We start from the raw sequence: 22582 nt of genomic DNA on the forward strand, positions 1-22582 counted from the left end.
CATTTTGAGAACATGGATTATCTCAGGTGGCCGTTATTCAACGTTTTACTTATGACACCTTCCCCTCACTCTGTGTTTTGTGATTCACTACAACCTCAGACACTGTTCTAAAGAATTGCTGCACAGCCAAAAAGTGCTGTAACTGTGCAGTAGATTTTTGTTACTCCAGTACTCTTGCCTATTTGTCCTGATTGAATTTGCTTCTCTTTCAGGCAATTTTTCTAATTCATAAAAATAACTTCAAGTTTTAATTCAATTTTTGGAAGCAATTAAATTATCTCCAGTTGATATAATCTAATAATTTAATAACAAAATATTATATATTGCTTCATCAATGGAAATAGCCAAGTAATACCAACAGCAAGACAGGTCCCTATGGAACAGCAATTGTTCTATTTCTTGAGTTTGATGCTAGAAGACTAATAGCATTTTTCTGAACAATCTAACCAGCCTCAGAGTACTTCACAACACTTCAAACAAGGCCAGTATCCTGCTTTGTTTCTAAAATGTCTTAAAGCAGCCGTTTCTCTTTCTTATCCTAAAGCTCATTATATTGCTTTTTAAGAAAATTGTTTCCAAACTGTGTAATAGTAGCAAATTTTCATTGGTGGAGGTAAACCTTGGATTTATTTATTTTTAGAGGTAAACCTGGATTTATTTATTTTTAATTGACTGTTTAATTCAATTATTATCCCTCTTCTGTGAAGCTTGAAGGAAAAAAAAATAAAATTGAGTATTTAGGTTTTCCCTAATGGACTAAATGCTCATCCTTTTTTAAAATAATTGATTTAACTTCACATTTATTTTCTTGCTAACCTCCCTTCCCTTTCTAGTAGAGGTGTCATTAGGCTTTTACATTCATAAAATTTTTTGAGTTTTTATATTCTTTTTTACACATATCTTGCTTTAACATTTATACATAGCTATATATTCTTTCTATTCTTGTAGATTTTTTCTTTTTAAAGAACTTCTGGAACAATTTTAATGGCCTCTTACTATGCTCCCCGGTTTCCCCTTTCACTGGTGTATCTTCTTATCATGTATCCTTTTATTAGTTCTTAAAGATGATAAATAATTTATCATTCTGTTTGTTTCAACCATTTTATTAAGTATCCTGGAGTGAATTTCATCTCTTCCTACTTAGGTGAGAATTTCCAGCATTCCAAAATGCAACTTCTCAGAGAATACCACCCTCCTGAATCCTCTTCATCTCCTAGAGACACCTCCCCGTGACACCACACAACAAACTCTTCTGAGCTGATTTGAAATCCATCTAAATTCTACTGTATAGCTTTCCATCTTTGCCTAAAACGACAAAATTCGATTTTGTAACCAAGATCAAACCAGTTTCTTCTTCCAGATTAGCATAATTTCCTCTCTAGTCTGAATCAAACCTAGGAGTCACTCTTGAATTAGACTCCATAAGCCAGTGTCCCTCTCATTTGAAGGAACATTTGTGCCAGAAAATTTTCTGCATATATCATGAAGAAAATATCTACTCCAAGATGGATACCAATGGAAGAGAGCTTTTGTCAAGGCCAAGAGTTTCTCTCAGGACAACTCATTTGTCACGCAACGTGTCACCTTTTACCTTTCGTAAACATAAATACTCTTTGCTACTCTTCAGGCATGGCAAGTTAGTAAACTTTGCTAGCAACTAGCATTTCCTGGGAAGGAATAAGAATTTTGTGTTCCGTTATTCTTGAGAATAAAGCCAGGAGTAAAAATGGCTGTAGGTGATCTTTTGGAGAAATTTAAGCTCCAAGCATTAACTCTCATCCCAAAACTGGAATGAGAGTTAATATCAGTCTACGTTAATGAGTCTACGTAACGATTCTCACACGTTACAGATTCAAGATGTCAAGCAGAGACAGAGAATCTCACAGGTCTGGAAAGAGCCCTTTGCCACTAGAGTTCTCAGTCCACTTATCACAACTATTTATTTCCATTAAATATGATATATTTAGAACCCAATACTAAACAGAAGAAGAAAACCCTGACAGTGTGGAATAGAATAGACTGGTACTTAGGCTGGATGGACAAAATAACTTTGATGAAGTAATACTTTTAAAGAAATACTTTCTTTAAAAGTTCTTTCACCTGTTAAATGAACTGCTGGATTAGTCCTGAGATTAATCTTTAAACTAATGAAAGGTACTGGCTAAATCAGAGCTAATTAATTACTCTCAGCTGAGTAAGTTTGTTTTCTGGCCTTCTAGTGATATGTTGAATACATGGCACACTGGGAACCAGCACAAATATCAGCATAAAGATTTGTCTAATCAAATGAAACAAGAGAAACATAGTGTAATTTCAGTTTTTTCAAAAGTGCCAACACTGTTCGTGCAAAAAATAAATGTAGAAGATGAAAGGAGAACACCACTACCATATATTAGATTTAAACTTACTTTTTATGATGCACTTTCATCAAAATTTGTAGTTGCCAAGTATCAAATTTCACTCATGCAACATCAATCCACTAAGAAATACATATTTTGGTGAGAAAATTAAAATCCATATTTATGTAAAAACTGTTTTAAAATAAAAATAAAACAAGATTTGTTTTACAAAAAAAAGATTTTTTTTTTGTTTTTGTTAACAGAATAATTATTTGGAAAATGTAATTTCCCACATGAAATAGTTAAAGGAAGTTAAATATATTTAAAAATGGAAGATTCTGCATTTACATAGTTATGCCATTAAGACTGAAGATATGTTTTCTGGCAAAAAACTTCTCATGCTTAAAAAATGCACCTTAGTTTTATACTGTACATTACAACATACAGTAGTAAGAAACAGAATTAGTAAACAGGTTATATGCAAAGAAAAAATTACGTATACAAGACAATTACAACTGTGACACAAAAAAAAATAATGTTCAGTTTAAACAGTATTTGAAGGCAATTCACAATCATTTCAGGAGTTCTGTGAAATTTAAGGCCATTAGTTCTAAATAAAATGTATCTGACACAAACTCACAAAACTGTGTATTTTGTACAAAATATACATGCAAAACCATTTTGTAATTATATATGAACAGGCATATAATAAATTTTTTTGGGTAGTTCCGTACACAAAATTGTGAACAAAACAACATAGTTGTGCAATTTTTAAACCAGTTAATTAACTTTATTATTCATGCACCCTGAATGGAAATGTGATTAAATGACAATATTAAACCCAAATATTATTAAGCCCAATATCCCTTTGAATGGGCAATCTAGATTAAAAAAAAAAAAAAAGTAGTTAATATTTAAAATTTTCAGAGCTTAAAATGGTCCATTATAAAACATCTGCTGTAATCACTTCAAAAGACATTTCTGATGCAAAATTTCCAGTGCTTTAAGGAATGCATGATATGATTTAACGAGCTCAGTGAGTCAACTATAATACTCTGATAGTTCTGGATTGAGGTAATTTTCTTTAATTAATTATAGCAAGTAACTATTCTAATTTGTTTTAGTAGTTAGTTTAAAAAACTGTAAACTTAGATAAACTTAGAAATTGGAGAAGCTCTGAAAAAATACACATACCTCCCCCTCAGTCTGGAGCTAGTTATAAGTCATATGCAATTATGTTATCCACATTTAGGAGTTGGAATTTTCAATACATGAGATGAATGGATTACTGAGAACTGATTGAAGCACTTCAGTTACTTTAATACATATATTTGTCCTTAGCTTTCATTTGTATTTGTCTGGACAAACATTCAAAGAGATATTGCTTCTCTTGTTATCTTGTGACAAACTATTGCAAGCTAGAAGACGTGTGAGTCAATATTCCAAACTTTTATTCTTAAGAATAGTTATAAAAGTACTGAAATTTAAAAATAGTAACATGTAAACATTGATACAGAGTAGTAGCATTCCTATACATTTATATACACATAATATTCAGAGAGGACCCAATCTTCTGAGTTGAAAACCTGACTTGTGCTTCCCCCTCCAATAAATACATCAAAAAAGTAGGGTGCTTGGACTAAAAAAAAAGTCTCAGAACATCAACATTTTGCTCCTAGCATTTAAAAGCTTTCCAGTTGCTTATGCAACTAAGAGGAGAATTTTGGTATGTGAAGAGAACTTTTCTAGCTCCAAAAAGTTATCAGAAGCTACTGCTGCATCCAGAGACTTGTGATAAATGCTGAACACTTGAGAGCAGTCATATCTGAGTCTGCAGCACGTGAATTGGGGGTGTGTAGGGGGGTGGTGCAGGTGATGGCTTTATTCCTCTGACTCTCATGTAGGACAGAAACTGCTCTGGGATTTCAGCCAACACATCTTTAGCAAGTCTTGCCATGCTCAACACGTGGTTTCCACTTCTGTCAATGTAATCTCGGAACGGCACAAACTACAAAACAAAAGAGATGTTCACTCAGACACAGAATATATCTTACAACATAAAAATAAGAAAGCTCAGCCTAGGGGGTTAGAGTACATGAACAGGTTACCTCACACAGTTTTAATGTACACATACATACTTCGCATTTTACGTTATGTATTTTATAAATACACATTGTATCTCAATTTTTATAGATCTGCCTTCTAATAGAAATTGTGTAACACTTTCACTTGGGTGAACCCCTTCACATGAGCCATGGCTATCTCAGGTTGCTGATTACATGCTTCACTGATATATTTGGGTTGTCTCTCAACCCTTTCCATGTAAGGAGGTAATTTTGTCTCAGAAAGCCATTCTCAGCTTACATTCCCTGCTCCTGCAGCCACCCACCAGACTGCCTCCACTCTGGCACTAGGTGAGTACATTTTTTTGACCTCTGAAGTGAACAAAACAGAAAGGATGACGTCAAATTTTTGACCATTTTGCTTTATACCTAGTAGAACTCTGAACCACCTGAACACTTTTAAAAAAACACTTTTTAAAAAAGAACCTGTTATGTGATATCCAGATGTTCAACACCTAAACCATTTACCTGCCCAGCCCTGGCTTGGATTTCGTAATACTTAATGAGAATCTTTTGCTACTGGCATACAAAAAGGAAACAATCCAGGATCCTTGATTTTTTTTTCCCCTTGAGTAAAAAGTACATGCAGTCTGAGATAAAGAACATGTATCCCATCCTAAGAGATCACCTTACCCATTAGTCTGCAGACCTGAAATCTCAGACCACTGTTCTGTAGCAAAGTGGGCCTATTTCAAGAGTATAATTGTTGAAATGCAATTATACAACAGAGATTGCCTGATTTAGCTCTTCTCCCCTCCTCCCACTGCAGAGATGTCAGAGGAGCTGGAGGAACTATGGACAGGAAAGCAAACCTAGAGATGTACAAGGACAGCTAACGTGGAGATGGCAGAGGAATAGAATGAAAGGCATAAGAGAAACCAAAGGGAAACTGATGGAATGCCAAGTGCTTTTTCTATAATTTAAGAGTTTAATTAAAAAGGCTGATATGCAAAATTTAGGAGAAACAACAGGTGCCTCACTATAAGTAAATATTCTTCTAAAATGTCTTAAACAGCAAAAGGATAAGAAAGGAGCATTAAACAAAACTGAGGAAGAATTGGTACACATGTAATTCAGAGTCCCACAACATGTATGCATCCTAGTGAGGAGGAAACAGTGAAGAATATGTCTGTACATGAGTTGCAGCCAGTAGTAAATATAACACATTCAGTGACTCACTGTTAACAAACTTTTCCTGTACTAATTTAATCAAAATATTTTACAAGACTGTTAGAATTAATAGGTAATTTCACCAGATAATTTAAATTAACCTAATAGACAAAAAATATTATTTTTTTTTATTTGAGTAGTTAGTTTTATAAAGGCAAATCAGTTTCCACCTCTTAAATACAAAATAAAGGTCAAACCAAATTTAGATGGCTTGACAGAATCCATTTTTATTTAGTTAGTTAGTCTATAAAGTAAATATTTGTTAGTATTTAGACAGAAAAAGAGCACAAAATAATATTGTCTTTGGGTAATTCAATATGGCATGGGACAACATTCTGATTAAAATATATTAATAATAAATAAACATTTTATTACAATTCTGATATGCAATGAATTCCAAAGAAATACAAAAGGGTATTCACTGCATTTTTTTCCAGCACAGGTTAGTAATCTCAAAGCAAAGCATTTTCACAAATCTTGTTTATAATATGTTAGAACTCTATCCATTTATGCTCTTTAAAGCTTTTTGGGCTGCTGTTATTAGAGAAATTATGTTGCTTCTATTTAAATACATTTAAACATAAGTGTAATGCTTGCCAGAAGATACCTGAATTAGCTTTTAAAAGTCTGACATGGCACACAGGGCTTTGCAGAAATAGGAGCCTGGGCTCCACCCCACACACTGCTCTGTTGAAAGCACCGACATTTACAGAACAATAAATTACAGACAGCCCCTCTCCAGCCCAATATGGACACCAAGGAACACTGCAAAGGCTTTGACAAAATGAGAAACAATTTCTTATCTCCTGTTCAGCTGTCTTACATCATCCCTACCTTGAAAACTATCTGACAACAATGACCAAAGAAGTCTGCATGTTTTGCTCTTCTGAGAGTTTTGGTATGTCACTTTCTCATTTGTTATCTCTGTATGTTGCAAAAATGAAAAAAGTATCTTTTTCAACTATTAGATTTCAGGAATCCATCACTTTTTTACATGTATATCCTAAAAGAGTATGAGGGTAATTTGATTTGTCATCTTATGCTCATTTCTCATCCCCATTTAGAAAAAATAATAGAGGGAATTTTAATGTAGCATGCAAGAAGACTGAAGAAGACTGAAAAAAGAGTTCTGATCATTTTCATTTCCATATATTTATGTAGTTTTCTTTATTTTTGTAATCTAATAAAACCAAACTATAAAATCAGGTGTCTAATACATGTTTTGAACATGTCCTTGTATTGAAATATTACATCCACCAGCAGTTATCAATCCTTAAACATTCACGTATCAGTATTTGTAACATTAAACATTTTGAAGTTTCAGTTCCTCCAAATATAAATGGAAATAAACATATCTCCAAGTTCATCAGCTGCTATCTGACCTTAATTATCATGCAGTATGACCTATTGATATGGCTCACTTATTCTTCCTCTATGTATATTCTATTAAACAATATAAAAATCCAACCTGACTTGAACAGAAATAACTGCAAATAAGTAAGAGGAAAATATGTGAACACAATGAAGTTTGACAAATAGGAGGAATAAAGGAAGAAGAAGAAATGGCAGTTCTAAGGTGAGGTTTGAATCTAAGGATGCCTGTCAGTGTTTAAGAGGCATTTGGACAATGCCCTTATTAAAAGCTCTAACTTTTAGTCAGCCCTGTACTTATGTGGCCAGGCAGTTGCACTAGATGTCTGTTTTAAGTCCCTTCCAACTTAAATACTCTATTTTATAAATGTATCCTGCCATTACCAGGAAAATATGGCTCCCATATAAGATTTAGTTTTAGCCAGATACCATTTTCAATAGAAACACCATGTTTCTCCAAATTTTCAGTAGCTAACGCTTCTCCATGGCTGTATAACAACAAGACTTTATAACAATGTCCTGCCAGTTAGGGGTCATTTCCTAACAAATGCAGATCCACTACTGTGTGATATAAAAAGGCTTAGAGCTGTCACAGAGAGTGTCTGAGCTTGTTATAAACACCTCAAGATAAAGTATGTCAGTGCTAAGGTAAAATGAAAGGTAGGAATATGGATAGAAAGGAGAATTCAAAACAAAGAGGAAAAGTAAAACCTATCTATGAGAATATATTTTCTCTCCCACCTGCACAATGTCTCTTTCTGCAAACCTTCCTCTTGAAGAAATCCTCACTACATCCCCATCCAGTTCTTCCATAGCTTAAAAGAAAATAAAGAAAAAAGTCCTATGAGTTCAGGTACACAATAAAATCATCTTAATGAGAAAAAGTTCAGACAACTTACACTTCTGAGCAATAAAAAAGCCAACAATTCTTCTTTAGATAACTCTGTTAAGGTATTTTGCATCAGAAAATACATAATGTTTTGTAGCTGTTTTGCACTTTTTCATGGTGACAATATATACTTTTATCTTTATTGTCACCTTCAGAAAAGAACAGACTACGACAAAGTTTTTATCCTTTCATCGCTCAAAACAGCAAGCATGTCTGATTTTGTAGGGCAATATATATATACTTTCAGAGGTGGAGAAGAATTCATCCTCAGCAGCTATTGTTACAGAAGATATCAGAGGATACAGCACAGAGAGGTAATAACTCACATTCACACTGAAAAAGCAGTATCTTCTAATGCTAAGGAATGAGGAGTGCTTAAAAAAATTGTTAAATTTATTGGGCAATTCTTCTTGTATCTTCTGATCAGGATACTGGAAAGCTCTGTTGTCCAGATACCTGGAAGCTACTCCAGGTAGAAAGATGTAACTGCTCTCTTGTTTGTGTTGAAATAGATGGATCTGGTATCTGAGATTATTGCTGAAATGTTGGTTCTGCAGCTCTACAAACCTTCTTTCAGTGTGTGCTGTGGAAACCAAAGCCCTGCGCCTCAGCTTCTCAGGGGTTTACAAACTGGCTTACAATTTACTAAATTCACTGAAACCAGCACTTCAAACCCTAGTTCTTCTGAAGCAAGAACTAGAAAGTATAAATGACACCATCAGGAGCCAAGCTGAACAGAGCACATTTGTTCAAAGACACAAATCAGTAGGTCTGCAGAGCATGTTGCCTGGTGATGCTGTTGTAAAAATGTACATGTGTTCAAACCAGGAGACTGAACAAGTATTTGAAGGAGTTTCACAACAAAATATCCAAAACAGACATAAAGACATCCTGCCCAGGAAACTCCAACCGAAAACCAGTATTCAGGGAAATATCACATTTGCTTAGTCTGTTCTTAACATTCTCTAGGGAGCTACCCTAGAGCCATGCCAGATACAGAATACTGGGCAAAAATGCTTCTGTTGGGACCTGTTACAGTCATCCTCACATCCTTTAAGTGAAGCTCTGCCAAATGTATGTGTCATCTACCCAAGCTTCAAACTTTTAAGAGCCCCTCTGGTATCCTGCAGGAGCTGGGAGATCCAGGGAACAGGGAGATCTGGAGAGGAGCAGCTAGAGGGCAGAACTGAATCTCCAGGGGCACTGGAATGTCCAGAGTCCCTAAACATCACCCTCCTGCAGGCACACTCCTTCAGCATGCACAGCAGACATGGAGTCTGTGGTTTACTCCAGAAGGAATTTCTGTAAATGGAAGCAATTCCTCTGTCCTCTTGGGCACTGAGGGACCACAGATTTGGCACACACCTCAGGGTGAATCTCCCTGAGGCAGTACACGCCAGGATTGTGGCTGCAAAGATGGAAACTACATCCTGCAGTACAAACAGAATCACAACTTCAGGAAAGGGGGAGGGAGGACGTCCCAAGAACATGTCCTGACTGAGAAAGGGAGCCTGGGCACATCCAAGGACTAGACAAACAGGGAGAAATGGAAAATGCAATGGAGAGGTCAGAGAATGGTAAGTAACACAGGACTATGCTGGAATTCTCAGGAGTAAAAATGAAGTTTACAAATTTCCATCATACGCACTTATTAATAAAAACTGTCCTTTCTCACTGATTGTGGCATACAATCATCTGAAGTGTAACTGTTCACCTGGACAATTTCTTCATGGAGTAAGATACTTAAACTTATGACTACTATACCACTTGCCATGCAGCATAATTCTTGTAGTAAAATAAAATTTAAAGAAAATATTTTTTGTCTTGTTTTTTTCCTCTTTTTTCCCACACTGAGAGTATGTGTACAAAAAATTAACATGTACAGTCATTAATGAACACTAAACATCTGTGGTAGTCATGCTAAGTATATTTCATGTACAACAGAAAGCATACTGTCTAACCATATGTACTAGAATTAAAAAGAAGTTATTTAGGACTTTGAGGAACAGACACACACAATGTCTGCACTTCACAGTGCAGTGATACATACTTAATAAATTAATACAAATAATGGAAGCAGCTTAGTTATTACAACAGAGAACGGTGTTCCAGAATACCATAGAAAGAATATGTAAATAACCTGGTAATTTCTCTCCTGCTGCTATAGTCTGTCAATGCTGCTGCACAGTAGGGCTCACTCCTGTTACCAAGTGAAGCCCTGTTTAATCCAGATCACCTCAAATGTATTTATTTTTCTTAAGATTTCATTACTGCAGAAAGATCAATATTTCCACTCAACTGACACTTCACAAGGCATCTAAATATTTGTGTTTAAGAAATTGAACATTTCCTGAGTATTCTTACTTTACTGTAAATGCTGAGCCCCCATATGGTTCTGACTTGAACAGAGAGCCTGAGGGGCTACACAGCTCCACATGGTAGCTTGTAATCACACTGAGTTATCAATCAATAAATCCAGCTGGAAATGCCAGCAGCACTCACTCCTCACTTCATGTAATGTTCTTTTAAAGACCAATATTTGTTTGAAAAGCTACATATTACTAAATTGTAAGCAAATATAGAAAAAACCTACAAAAAACACTAGAACACTTACCATCAAACTCTGCTGGTCCTACCCCCACTATAATTATGGACATTGGAAGCTTTGAAGCCTTCAAAAGAAGAAGAAAAAGAGGTTTAATGCATTACATAACCTCTGCCAATAATAGGAGATCTGAGAACAAAGTGAATGAAAAACATTATGCTTTAAAGAATGCAAAAATTATGCTTTAAAGAACAATTTTTTTCCCCCTAAATAGTTGAGCGGTGTAAACTGTCTGCTTAAGTGCTACAAAACACTTTGGATGAAGACAGAAAGGTACCTGATTATTTTATTTTTTCATTACCAAGTCTTTGAATCATATAGGATGCTAATTAAAGACAACAAACTATGTTAGCATTTAGTACTAATATGACAACTAAGAGGACAAATTTCTCCCAGAAACTTTTGTAAGCTGACAGTAATTGCAAATATGTATTTAATAACAGTCTGACATTTATTTAAATGTGCTTTGCTGTTTCTCGATCTTACACAGCTGCTTGCAACTATGGGACACTATTTTGTACATTGATCTTATGCCAATTTTTAAAAGGAAATAAATAATCAATTTGAGCAATATATATATATATATATATCTTACATTTACCCATTAATGAAATTTAACTCTAGTCAATCAACCATGCCACAGACAAGCAAGATATAGAATTGGCCTGTGGTAAGATTTTAAATTTTACTTTACCTTTTTCATTCAAAGATGGTATCTGACTTTCTCTGAATAAACTCTGCAAAATCTTTAAAATTACAAAGACACTCTCTTAAATATTGGACTCTCCTCCCCTGACAGTAGCACCATTTTTTAGAAATATAATGTGAATCTGCCTTTGATGAAGAAGGTATCAACTAAAACCAAGGAACATTCAGCAAATATCAGGGTTGACAACTTATTGAGATAATTCTGATAATTCTGTTGCTTATTGAGATATTGTGATAAACTGTAAAATGTCTACAGTCATTTTAAACATTAAACAGGAGCATACACTGGGCAAAAAAATCATAGATGTACACCTTCTGATCTCTTAGTACAGAACCTTCTGTTTTCTAGAATGTTAATTTTTGATTGTAAAGAAAGTTTCCTTTAAAGAGATTCCTACTCACACAGACACAGAATTATGTGATACAATGAAATATGAAACAGTAAGTGGCAAGGACAGCATAAAGACAGAGTTAAAACTTTTGCATATAAACCTAAATGTTGGCATTTCCTGAATGACAGCATAACCTTTAAACAGCTTGGTAAAACAGAATGTGTCTGACATATATGCTGTAATGAGAAAGATGCCTAAAAGCACAATTAATGTTAAAATTGAAATATACTCTGAGTTTTATACACATCAAGTTGCACTGGACATCATTGCCCTTTTTAGTATTATGGATATTATTAAGACTGAAAAAACCTGCTATTGAATAGCATTTAATTAGTTCTGTCATGGTATACTGTCCTCATACTTCAAGAAAAATGCAGGAAAAGGAAGGTGGCTTCATAAAAAATCAACATAGCAAATATTCCCAAACTTCCATTTATTCTAAGCTAACAACACATCTGCTGTGCTTCCCGACAGTCGTAGACTAACTGCCATTATTTGTTGAAATGAACTATTACTGAAAACAGGGTTTTCTTTATGTCTTAGTGGCAAAGGAATTAATCTTACAAGGTATCAGCCAACTGCACTCGCTGGTCTCTCATGCACAGACTTCAAATGGAAGGGTGAGTCAGCATCAAGAGCTGCTCTTTTTTTCTCCGCTGAGTCTTTTTGTCACCTAGAAGCAGCTCATCTAAAAGAAATTATGTTTCAAACTTCTAGTCTGGGCTAGAGAATGAATTTCCAAGCTTATTACTACACAGATTCTGTGTATGTGCTGCAGGCTGGGACTGAGGGCATCTTGGTCCCCAGGGAGAGGCAGAACACTGGGGCAGGATTTTCATGTGCACCCCACAAACTGAAACAGTGTCAAATCTCTACAGGAGGTACTAAAAGTGGGTCTTCAAAACTATGCCACCTAATTCTACACTATTCACTCGGACATGATGCTAAATTACTTTAATGTAGGCTTTTCAACACATCACTCTGCTGCTAACTAGATCCACTGTGGTTTGTTAAAAACGACTGGTAGAGATCTTTTCCAACCATGTCTAGGAGTGTTTCTGTGAGTACTTTTATCTGAAATTTCCCACAGGCAAAAACACAATAGAACCTGCTCATAATACAGCCTATTACCTATATCCATGGCAGTTTTGAAGAGAAAAATACTGAAAATAATGCAGAAACTAAGAAGTAAGGAACTTACAGAGTTTTAGGGGACTGTTTTGAGGGAAATGAGATGATTGGTATGCTTGCCATTCAGGATCAGAAAGTTGGGGGCAGTTTTTAAAAAGTATGGGGATCAAAACTGTCAGCAATTATAAGCAAGATAAAAAAGAGTTTACTGTGCAAAACTGCATGGTGGGATGTGCACAAGGAAGGAGGAGGCAAGAAATAGAGGAGTAAAATCATACAAACATACAATTCTAGAGAGAAGAGTATCACCACAAAACACTATCTAATTAGGTCAAGTTCAACTTTTGCTTTCTTTTCATCTTCATGCACAATAATTCTCCTATTTGGTAAAAACGGGTACTCATGGAACAAATCTAGTGCCTGAACTATTAATCAATTTACTTTATTGCCTAAAATATGAATTCCTACAAACATTATTTCAACACTTTCAGTAAAACTTACATTCACTATGGATTCTTTTGTCTGAGCCATATCAGATATAACTCCATCTGTAATAATGAGAAGAACAAAATACTGGGAGCCATCTTTTACTGAAGCAGCATATCTATGGGAAGAAAAACCAACATTATAATAGTAAAAAAACCTTTATAAAATAAATTAATATGAAAACAAGCTGTATTTGTAAAATTTGACTACCAAGGACTAAAAAACACAGTGAATTTCGAAAGTAAAGACTTTCATAACTAAGCCAGACTTTATACTATTAAATGAGGATATTGAAAAAAAACATAACTAATACAATATTGATAATCTGCATGTATTGCATCAGCGAAAAATGGGAACTGCACCACTACCAAAAGGAGCATGGACAGAATGTGCTTTACAGAACCATGAGATGTTAGAAAGCCTAAGCTGTTTAACAGGTATTACCTCTGGGGTACATAGCTTCGTATGAAGGGTGTACATGAAGGGTATACATGAATACTGAATGGCTGGGTTTGCAGTACAAATAAAACTTAACAGGAAACAACATGTTGCATATTTTTCTCTCTCGCTCTTTTTTTTTTTTCCTTACAAATCCAGGTTATTTTCTGTTGACCACGACTGCAGATTTATAGTTCACATTTATGTGCAGGTTTGTAAAAGGCCTGAATGTGCACCTTGCAACCCTGGCGCTGATACTAATTTCTTTGCACCACCCACTCCTTTTCCTGCAAGACTCAAATTTCTCCTTGTGGTGTATGCAGGATAAAACACCAGTGACACCCAGTGCCATTCCCACCTCAGTCAAAGGACCCAAGAAGCAACTACTCTTTGAAAATGAGCAGCTGTTGAAGGTTTGCAAAGTTCTGAAAGAGAGTAAGCCCAAAAAGCCTTGCTAAATTCTATGGCCTGAACAGAAGAAGTTTTTTTTTTTTTTTTTTTGGGAAGCTGTTTGCTGCTTCACAGCCGAGCCCAAAAAGCCTCGCTAAATTCTAAGGCCTGAACAGAAGAACTTTTTTTTTTTTTTGTGGGAAGCTGTTTGCTGCTTCACAGCCACTACAGTTCCTACTTTTATGAAGGCTCTTGGTGCTGTGAAGAAGTCAAGAAGCAGAACCTTGGGCAGTGAGTTGTACAGAGAGCAGTGAAAGACAAAAAAATTAGTTGCCAGAGGAATATTTTTCAATACATGCCCAAATACCTAATATGACTGTCAAATAACTCACTATTTTTTGGTCACTGAATATGAAAGGCCTGGCTCACTGAACAGAGAATGCTCAATGATGGGCATGATGCTTGCATATGCTTACAAAATTCTCTGATGATAACACAGTGCACTGGCAAGCAAGTACTTCTGATAAATACAATTCTGCAGCCACAACATTTATAAGAGTTCGGAGAAAGCCACAACTGACTTGCAGAATGTCAGCACCTTCCACCCTCTCCCCAGGACCCAGATGGGTAAAGAAGCCATACAAGCAGTGAACCTGTTGGATATCACCTATTTGCATGCTGGCAGTAGGGACTGATAATTAAATATTGAGATTAGCAAGACCTACCATGGAACACATTTTCATTGCCAAGCAGAGACTTCTTTTAACTCACTTTTCCACACTGCTTATAAACTTTTCAATGATGATTGCATTGACAAGGTATGATGAGAGAGTAAAATAAACACTATTATGCTTCCTGAGCACATAACACTGTCTACATATCTACACTGAAGAAATGGAGCAGAAATTTGGTTATTTCAAAATTTTCACAGATTAAAATGCTCCAAAGCCTTTTGCAAGAAAGATCTTACATGAGGAAGGGAGATGGGAGATGACACTAAGTTGAATCTGGTGTAGTTTAGATAACACTCAAACTGGGGAAAGGATAAAGAAATCATTATCTGCCTAAAGAGTTTTCAAAGAATATCAAGATCACAACAGGATAATATTATCTGACATTGGTTACAGAGATTTCATCAGAGGCATTATTTTAAGTAGGAGGGATGTGGAAAGAAGAAATTTCTTTGAGGCTGAAAGTAGGTTCAAAGAGTAACTGCAGGGCAGAACCATGTCTATGAGAGTCACCAGAATAATCAAGAAACTGAACCTTGAAGGAAAATGATGTTACTGAGAACTGGACTGATACACAGATTGCTCTAGGGATGATCATGCAGTAGAAATCCTTGTGAAGACACTTAGCTTTCCCACCATAATGTAGTGGGGAATAATATAATTTGCTACTAGGAGGAGCTCCCAAAGTTTGCGACAAATTGATATTTAGACAAAAGTCCAGTGGAAGGACTACTAATACTGGTGGACAGTCTTCTGTTATTCTGCAAATGTTGGCAAATATTCCTGAAAAACAACTGGTGAGAAAAATAACTAATTTTATGCCAATGCTTTGATAAAACTGGATCAAAAATTTCAATTTTGGCAACGAACAGCAGGCTTGAGATAAATTGCCAAGTTCTGGGTCAGGCGTCTCAGCTGCTATGACAGTTCTGAAGAAAAAGAGTCAGAAAAATTATTGGGTTAGATTTCCAGATAATGTGGCTAATGCAGACACTGAGTGCCACATATATGGAAAACTGCTACTGAAGAGATCATGTCAAAGGAAAGATTAAAGGAGACACGCTCTCAGATGACAAGCAACGTAATATACATGTACATAATTTTAATGTACATAATTTGGTATGATCTGAAGACAAAACAACTATCCCTAATGATAAATAGCTGAAACCAGCTATTTAGCCATGCTAAGGGGCACAGAAAATTCTTTGCCCCACAGAATTTGCAAACTATTTTCTGCTAGTCTGTGGAACTAACAACAGCAAACCAGATAGTACATAAATATCTCTTGCTATTAAAAATAGCTATTTTGCAAGCTCATAAATAAAACATTACCAGTACAATGATTTACACATCCCTACTTCTTTATTTTGTAACCAGTAGCTCTTTGTGTCTATAAATAAAATAAAATCTGTTCAGCAAATCACCTAAGCCATATCACTTTCCTATATAAATTCATGAAGGTATTACACTGCCAAGGTCTTGAGCTCAGGATTAGAAGTCAAGATCTTGTCTACCAAAATAAGGCAAAACATTATCCTTCTTAAGAAACTTCTACAAACAGAGGGAGGTTTTTACTTTGAGGAGTAAGATGAGGTGTTGCATAACAGCACCATGGCTCCCCAATGGTGACAGCTGTATCACTGCCTTAGAAGTACCACTACCAGCTGGGAATTGTTGGCACAGAGAGACCTGGAAGATTTTGTTGACATTTGGGACATTCAGAGATTAGAGAAACTACACATACCTAAAAAAACTCAGAGCTTATAAAAATTTTTGATAGATGCATGCGTTTTCTGTGAAGCAGTAATTCTGTGCTCTAAAGGACAAAAAAGGAACACGACATGACAAAAATTTTATTTTCCTATGATTTCTGCTAAGATTTTGACTCGGGCTGGTCAACTGGATCACCTGTATTTCTTATTAATCAGCAATTAAATTCTGCATAATACCAGCACATGGTCTTCAAATATAGTCAAAGTCACAAGGTAATTATGGGACTGAATAAACAAAACAACTGTCAGTAAATACCTTTCTCTGTAACTGCCAGCCTTGTATATGCAGCAGTGTTCTGACACAAAGAAGTTTCTGCACAGCACCTGTTGTGATGCTTACCTGGCTACATGATTAATTACAGGAGCAAAGTTTGTTGGTCCATAAAGCTGTACAGATTTTAGACTCCTGTAGTATGCCTCCATTACACCATCAATTCCATGGCAATATGGATTTTGAGGGTTTCCATTCTAATGAAAACAAGAGATAATTAATCAGTATAAGTAATTATGAAGTAAAACATAGATTAATGAACACTACCCAGTGTAGATATTTAAAAGGCAAAGACCTAAGCATTCTAGGTGCTATTCAGAGATCCTACAAATGCCCAGTGTATGTGCCATGGCTGCTTGTGAGTGTCAACTGCTGAGGTAAGGAGTTCTACCAGCTCAGCAGTCTGAATCACTAGGACTGGCTCCTAGACATAAACACCCGCTTTAGTGTAATTAAACACTCCTTCATACATATGACAGAAACAGGCATTTCCCTGTGTGGATTTAAGGTATGAATTACAGGTCAGATGTAAATCTGGAAGCATGTTTAGGAGCAGAGTTCAGGCTCAATGATTTATTCTTTTAAAAATGTGAAAATAAAAAATGGTAGCCAGACCCTGAGTTCATGCGCTTAGAAGTGTGTAAGGTAAATAATAAACTTTTCATTGTTTTGGCCTGATCTTTCTGCATTGAAAAAATTATTTTTGACCTGGTATAAAGAAATGAAGACAGGAATTTACTCTTTGGGAGCCCACAAAATGGCTGGTACTGTAAATTCTTAGGGTAGGCATTTTACTACCTATCTCCACGATGACTCTTTAATGAGGATACCTATTTACAGGTGGCACTACAAACACAAAAGCAGAATTCCAGACCCATGTCAGGCCAGGAAAATGATCTGTGATCTTTCAAATCATCCTATTCTCCTTTATATGCCAACACCTCATTGGCTTAGTGTGCCAGTACCTCATTCTGAGGTAAAGTATACTTGCCTGAGAATCTAGACAACCAAAGGGGATTTTAGACAGAATTTGTCTAAAACATTAAAAGAGTTGAAAACACTGCTAAGCATTACATGGGAGACACCTATGTATGATTATATAAAGAAGGAAATACATACACACACATATATTTGTATGTATATATATGTATGTATGTGGAGCTTTTTCTTCTGTAAAAGTATCACAATGACTCATAAAGTAACTGAATTAATTTTAGAAATATCCTTAAAACTGAAAGATGTATCAATATATTTGGACTTGCAATACAAAGTCCAAAGTCTGCAATTTAAATGAGTATTTGCAATTGCACCTGTTTTAAGCTCCATCTATGTGGAAAACATTCCCTGAGGTATGATATGTAGCACTCTTTTCTAGCACAGGCTGACAGAAGAAATACACATCCAGTGTCTCCAATCTGCTGCCATGTCTTTGATGCTAACTGATTAGAACTCCCCTGATACATCTACATTTGCTATAATTCTGTCAAATTTATCCTACCCTGAGAAGAACAAAAACCTCAAAATAAGCAAGTAGATAAACCACCAACACCGATCACAAGCATCACCTTTCTGGCAAATCCTGGTAGATTTTAGGTTTGTAATTTAACTGACCCATGGAACAATCTCAGATTTGTTCTTACCAACTCATCTTTTAGTCCACTTAGATATCCCTATGTCTCTGAACTAGCAGCCTGCAAAGATAGAGATCCCAGAAAATGAGACAGAATAGTAATAATAATAATGAAATATCATCTTGGAACATGATTAATTTGCTTCTTTAGAGATATTAGCTTCAGTCTGAAGTTTTAAAGCATCTGTTTCTCAAGCTGCTAGAGCTGAGGTTAAAGATTACCACTTTACTTTATTACAAATTTTGGCCTACAGGGACTTCTTGATTCCAGATTTCTCTCTATAACTTACAGTGAAGTAATTTCACTATGATGAAAAGTTTTGAAACAACTATTTAGAGTAAGCACAGAAGACTTAGCACATTCTTTCTTCTTTACTTGTCCAGTAACTGCTTAAGACTACAACCTTAACTCCCAAAATTCTGTTGTAGTAAATAAATTTTAAAAGTACATATTTATTTACTTACCAGTGCGAATTCATGTGATACTCTTCCATCTGGAGGAAGTCTAGCTCCAAAACCTAGAGCTGGGAACATTTTATCACTATCATAGTCCTGAATTATTTCACCAACAGCTCTCAGTGCCATGCCATAGGCATTCAGCTGATAGGGATTCATGTAGTGCAGTGAAGTTGGCTGTAAAGGGTTACCTGTTGAAGCAAGGATCAGATTTACTTGAAAACTGAATCACTTCATCACTTGAATTTTCTCTCTTAAAAATAAGAAGTCATATCAGATAAAAATGCAGTGTTCTGAATAAATTTTAAAGGTAGTAGATTTTTAGTAGCTCTAAATACATTTTAGCAGAAGTAGCTGTATTTCAGCATTGAAAGGGCAGCAAGAAACTTGTAGCTCTGTGCAATTTATACACTTTTAAGATGGAATTTACAAAAGTATTATGACATTCTGAAAGCAGCTTTGGAGGAGGATCACAACTTATCTCTGCTTAACACCATGTCAGCCTCACTCTCCCTGGAACTATTTGGCCCTTCCCAATGGGTTCTTCTAAGTTTTCTCCCAGCAGTTCCAAAAAACCAAAGAGTACTAATAATAATCAAAAACTACAGATATTTGCAAGTGGCTTCTGGTTATTAAATTTTATATGTAGCTTTTCCAACTTTTATCTGCTCTGTTTGTCCTGCTTTCCTAGACAGGAATTGGCCTCTCATCTGTTGCTTGACAAAATGGAATCCCAAGCCCAGATGGTGCCAGCTGAATACTGTTACAAACACACACATATGTGCACTTAAAACTGAGCACAACACAAACATGCACAACATGTTTATTTTTATTCTTACCATTGGAGGCTGTGAAATCAATAGCAACTGTGAAATTGATTTGTGTTCTGCAGAAAAAGCAAAGACAAATCTTATTAATAGTAGTACTGCTATGGAGAAAAATAAACAAGAGATGGTAACGTCACTTGTGGACAAACTGTAGGACACTGACTTTCTAATAGAGGAAATAAACACTGAAAATACTCTTATATAAGGTTCAAGCCAAGGGCTACACAACACTAACTTATTAACACACTGAAAACAGTTACTTGGCTCCATCATTCTTTTTCTCATTGTTTATTTAAAATCCTAAATAAATAACTAGTAAGAACTTAACTTCCACAAATATTATTAATTCCTTTTAACAGTAATACTGATTTTCCCTTGGACGCATTTTAACCCTGGTCATACAAGATGTGCTTTCCCAGCTGAGGTGGAATACCAAAAGAGAGCAATGTGCCTTATGGATTCAGTGCTGCATAGATCACTACTACTTTGCTATAATTTAGTTGGTACAGAAATACATGATCTACTTGAAAGTGACAGGTGATTTTACCCTATCTTCCTAGATACCACAAGAAATGAAGGAAGTATCTTTAAAGGAACAGTAATCCTCACAGCCACAGAGAGAGCAAAGTAAAACCTGTCATCTTTTAATATGAGTTCCATCAGTACTGACATACATAAGGGAACAAATTAAGCCTCAATGTAGTTTTTGACTAGGTTTGATTACGGTTTTTTAAACAGTACATTGGAAGGAATCATGGATTCCCTGCGGCTTCAGAATGACAACCAGCTGGTCTGTCAGCAGGGGGGAGCAGTTGAAGGTTTGAGGACCACTCACTGCACAGAACTGTACAACAGAGCTGTCAGAGTTACTAAGAGGCTGCATCCTCTCCATGGCATCTAAACCCCCAGTGTCATTTATAATTTCCCCTTTGCAGATGCTTGTTGAGCCAAATGCTGTAACAACATACAGAAGATTTTTCCGATAAAGTCTCTTCAAGATCTTCCTCTTACATAGTTTTATTGCTCCTTGACAGTCTCCAAGGATACAAGAAACACATGGCAAAGCTTCCAAAGTACTTAGCTATATCAGCCCTTGCTTTGTAACTTTCTCATGCCAGGCCTCCTGTGAACAGCAAATAAGCCTCCCATTACAGTGGACAGTGTACTGCCTGGATTAAAACAGCTGTCATGAAAGGAGATCTGAATTTCCCTTTTGACCATCAATGATTCAATACAGTTCAGTTAAAAATATGTGACCAAATCCTTTTGAATCCAAAAAATGTATGGGGGTTCATTTCTGAAGACCTGGATGAAGGTAAGGCTTTTAACATGATGGAGGAAAACATTTCCTCTTATCTTCCACTAATCTGGGATAGAAGAGACGACAAGATATTTCAGCTGTAAAAGGATTCAGTTCCTGAATTTTACTGATTTACAAATAACTAGCTCACTACCTTTTCCAATAAGTGAAACCAGCTAGAAACATCTGCACAAAATTATCTTTTCTGTCCACTAAGTCTTGGAGCTTTGTGGCTTCTGGTCTTTCTTCCATACAAAAAAAAAGAGTAGACACTAAATTAGGGTTGACAGTCATTCCTGTAAATTCAATTGCATTCCTTTCCAAGATTGTATCCCTTACATGGCTGAACTTATTCACATATTTGGAGGGGTTTTGATAGGAATATGTTACTAACTGGGGGCTGTATTAAGCAGCAGGAGAAATGTGATTTTGAAATACACATTATTTTTAGCACAACATACTTACTTTAAATGTGGCAAGGTTGGTGTGGCAAAATATGAGATCAGGTATCAAGATGTAAAGAAAAGTTAGCTATTAAGGAGGTGCTATTTGATGTAATATTCAGATGCAAAAGAGACACCCTCCTCTTTTCTGCCATACTGCTACAAAATCCAGTCTTATGGAGTAAAACAAAATCTGAGTTTATGGACAAACCTCTATTTCATTCTCCAAAGTTCTTTAAGAAAACAACAGTCATATAGACGATACTGGTAATGGAATATCCCAATTAAACAGATGCAGACTCAAAACATAAACAAATACTGTAATTATAATTTGTTAAAGCTGTCAAGATTTCCATGACATCTCAATTAATTCTTAACACCTCAAATGAATTACAATGAAAGTTTTGAACATGAAGTATTTTATTAGCACCCATTTATGGAAGAGCAAATATGCAACTGTGCCTATTGCAGAATCAGTGTTTTCTACCTTGTGCCTATCTAAATGGAAGAAAAACAGGGAACTTTAAAAAAAAAACAAACAGTTTTGAGGGCATGATGGGAAAACAGACTGATTAATGACAAAATCTTCTCTTTCCCCTTCCTTCAAATATTTGTCAACTGGACTTTAACTGATATGTAGTCATATTAAATGAGACAAACAAAGGAAGGGAGAAGCCTAGAAAATAACAGAGTCTGAGCCTCCTGACATGAGCCTCATGTCATGTTTACGTAACTGCATGTGTTGCAGAAAGAAAAGTAAGATTTTACACAAGTACTTCTACAGTTTTCACTGGCATGTACACAAAAATAATTGTATGAATCACTAAAAAAGATTATATATAAAATAATTAAATAAGTATTACTGCTCATACTTTTAAATGCAGAGCATTCTACTGAATGATATTACTTTTTTGTAAAAAGAGGAGAAAGAAGTTTAAGTGGAATTTATTAATATCACAAGTCTTCTGTGACTTGCAGTTAATGAGATATGATTGTATTGTAACATCTCAGTGAGGAATGTGATAGACCACCCTGGAAAAATAACACAAGCAGCCCCTATATATTTTTATTTTCAAATTTAGGCATAAACCTCAACTCCTCAGTTCCTTA

At 35.6% G+C, this 22582-nt stretch overlaps 1 protein-coding gene across 1 annotated transcript in view; it reads right to left on the minus strand.

Moving 5' to 3' along the window:
• Nucleotides 1–2409: 2409 nt before the first annotated feature.
• CPNE8 (copine 8) overlaps nucleotides 2410–22582 on the minus strand; it is a 71002-nt gene continuing 50829 nt past the window's right edge. The window contains exons 14-20 of the mRNA XM_041474660.1: nucleotides 19742–19788; nucleotides 18912–19093; nucleotides 16886–17013; nucleotides 13230–13332; nucleotides 10507–10564; nucleotides 7745–7818; nucleotides 2410–4347 (exon numbers count right to left, since the gene is read on the minus strand). Of these exons, the coding sequence (XP_041330594.1) occupies nucleotides 4159–4347; nucleotides 7745–7818; nucleotides 10507–10564; nucleotides 13230–13332; nucleotides 16886–17013; nucleotides 18912–19093; nucleotides 19742–19788 (781 nt within the window). The 3' untranslated portion in view covers nucleotides 2410–4158. The remainder of the gene's footprint in view (nucleotides 4348–7744; nucleotides 7819–10506; nucleotides 10565–13229; nucleotides 13333–16885; nucleotides 17014–18911; nucleotides 19094–19741; nucleotides 19789–22582) is intronic.

This window comes from Pyrgilauda ruficollis, unplaced genomic scaffold (genome assembly GCF_017590135.1).
Source record: "Pyrgilauda ruficollis isolate IOZ18807 unplaced genomic scaffold, ASM1759013v1 scaffold33, whole genome shotgun sequence".
In the NCBI taxonomy this organism is placed as follows: domain Eukaryota; kingdom Metazoa; phylum Chordata; class Aves; order Passeriformes; family Passeridae; genus Pyrgilauda; species Pyrgilauda ruficollis.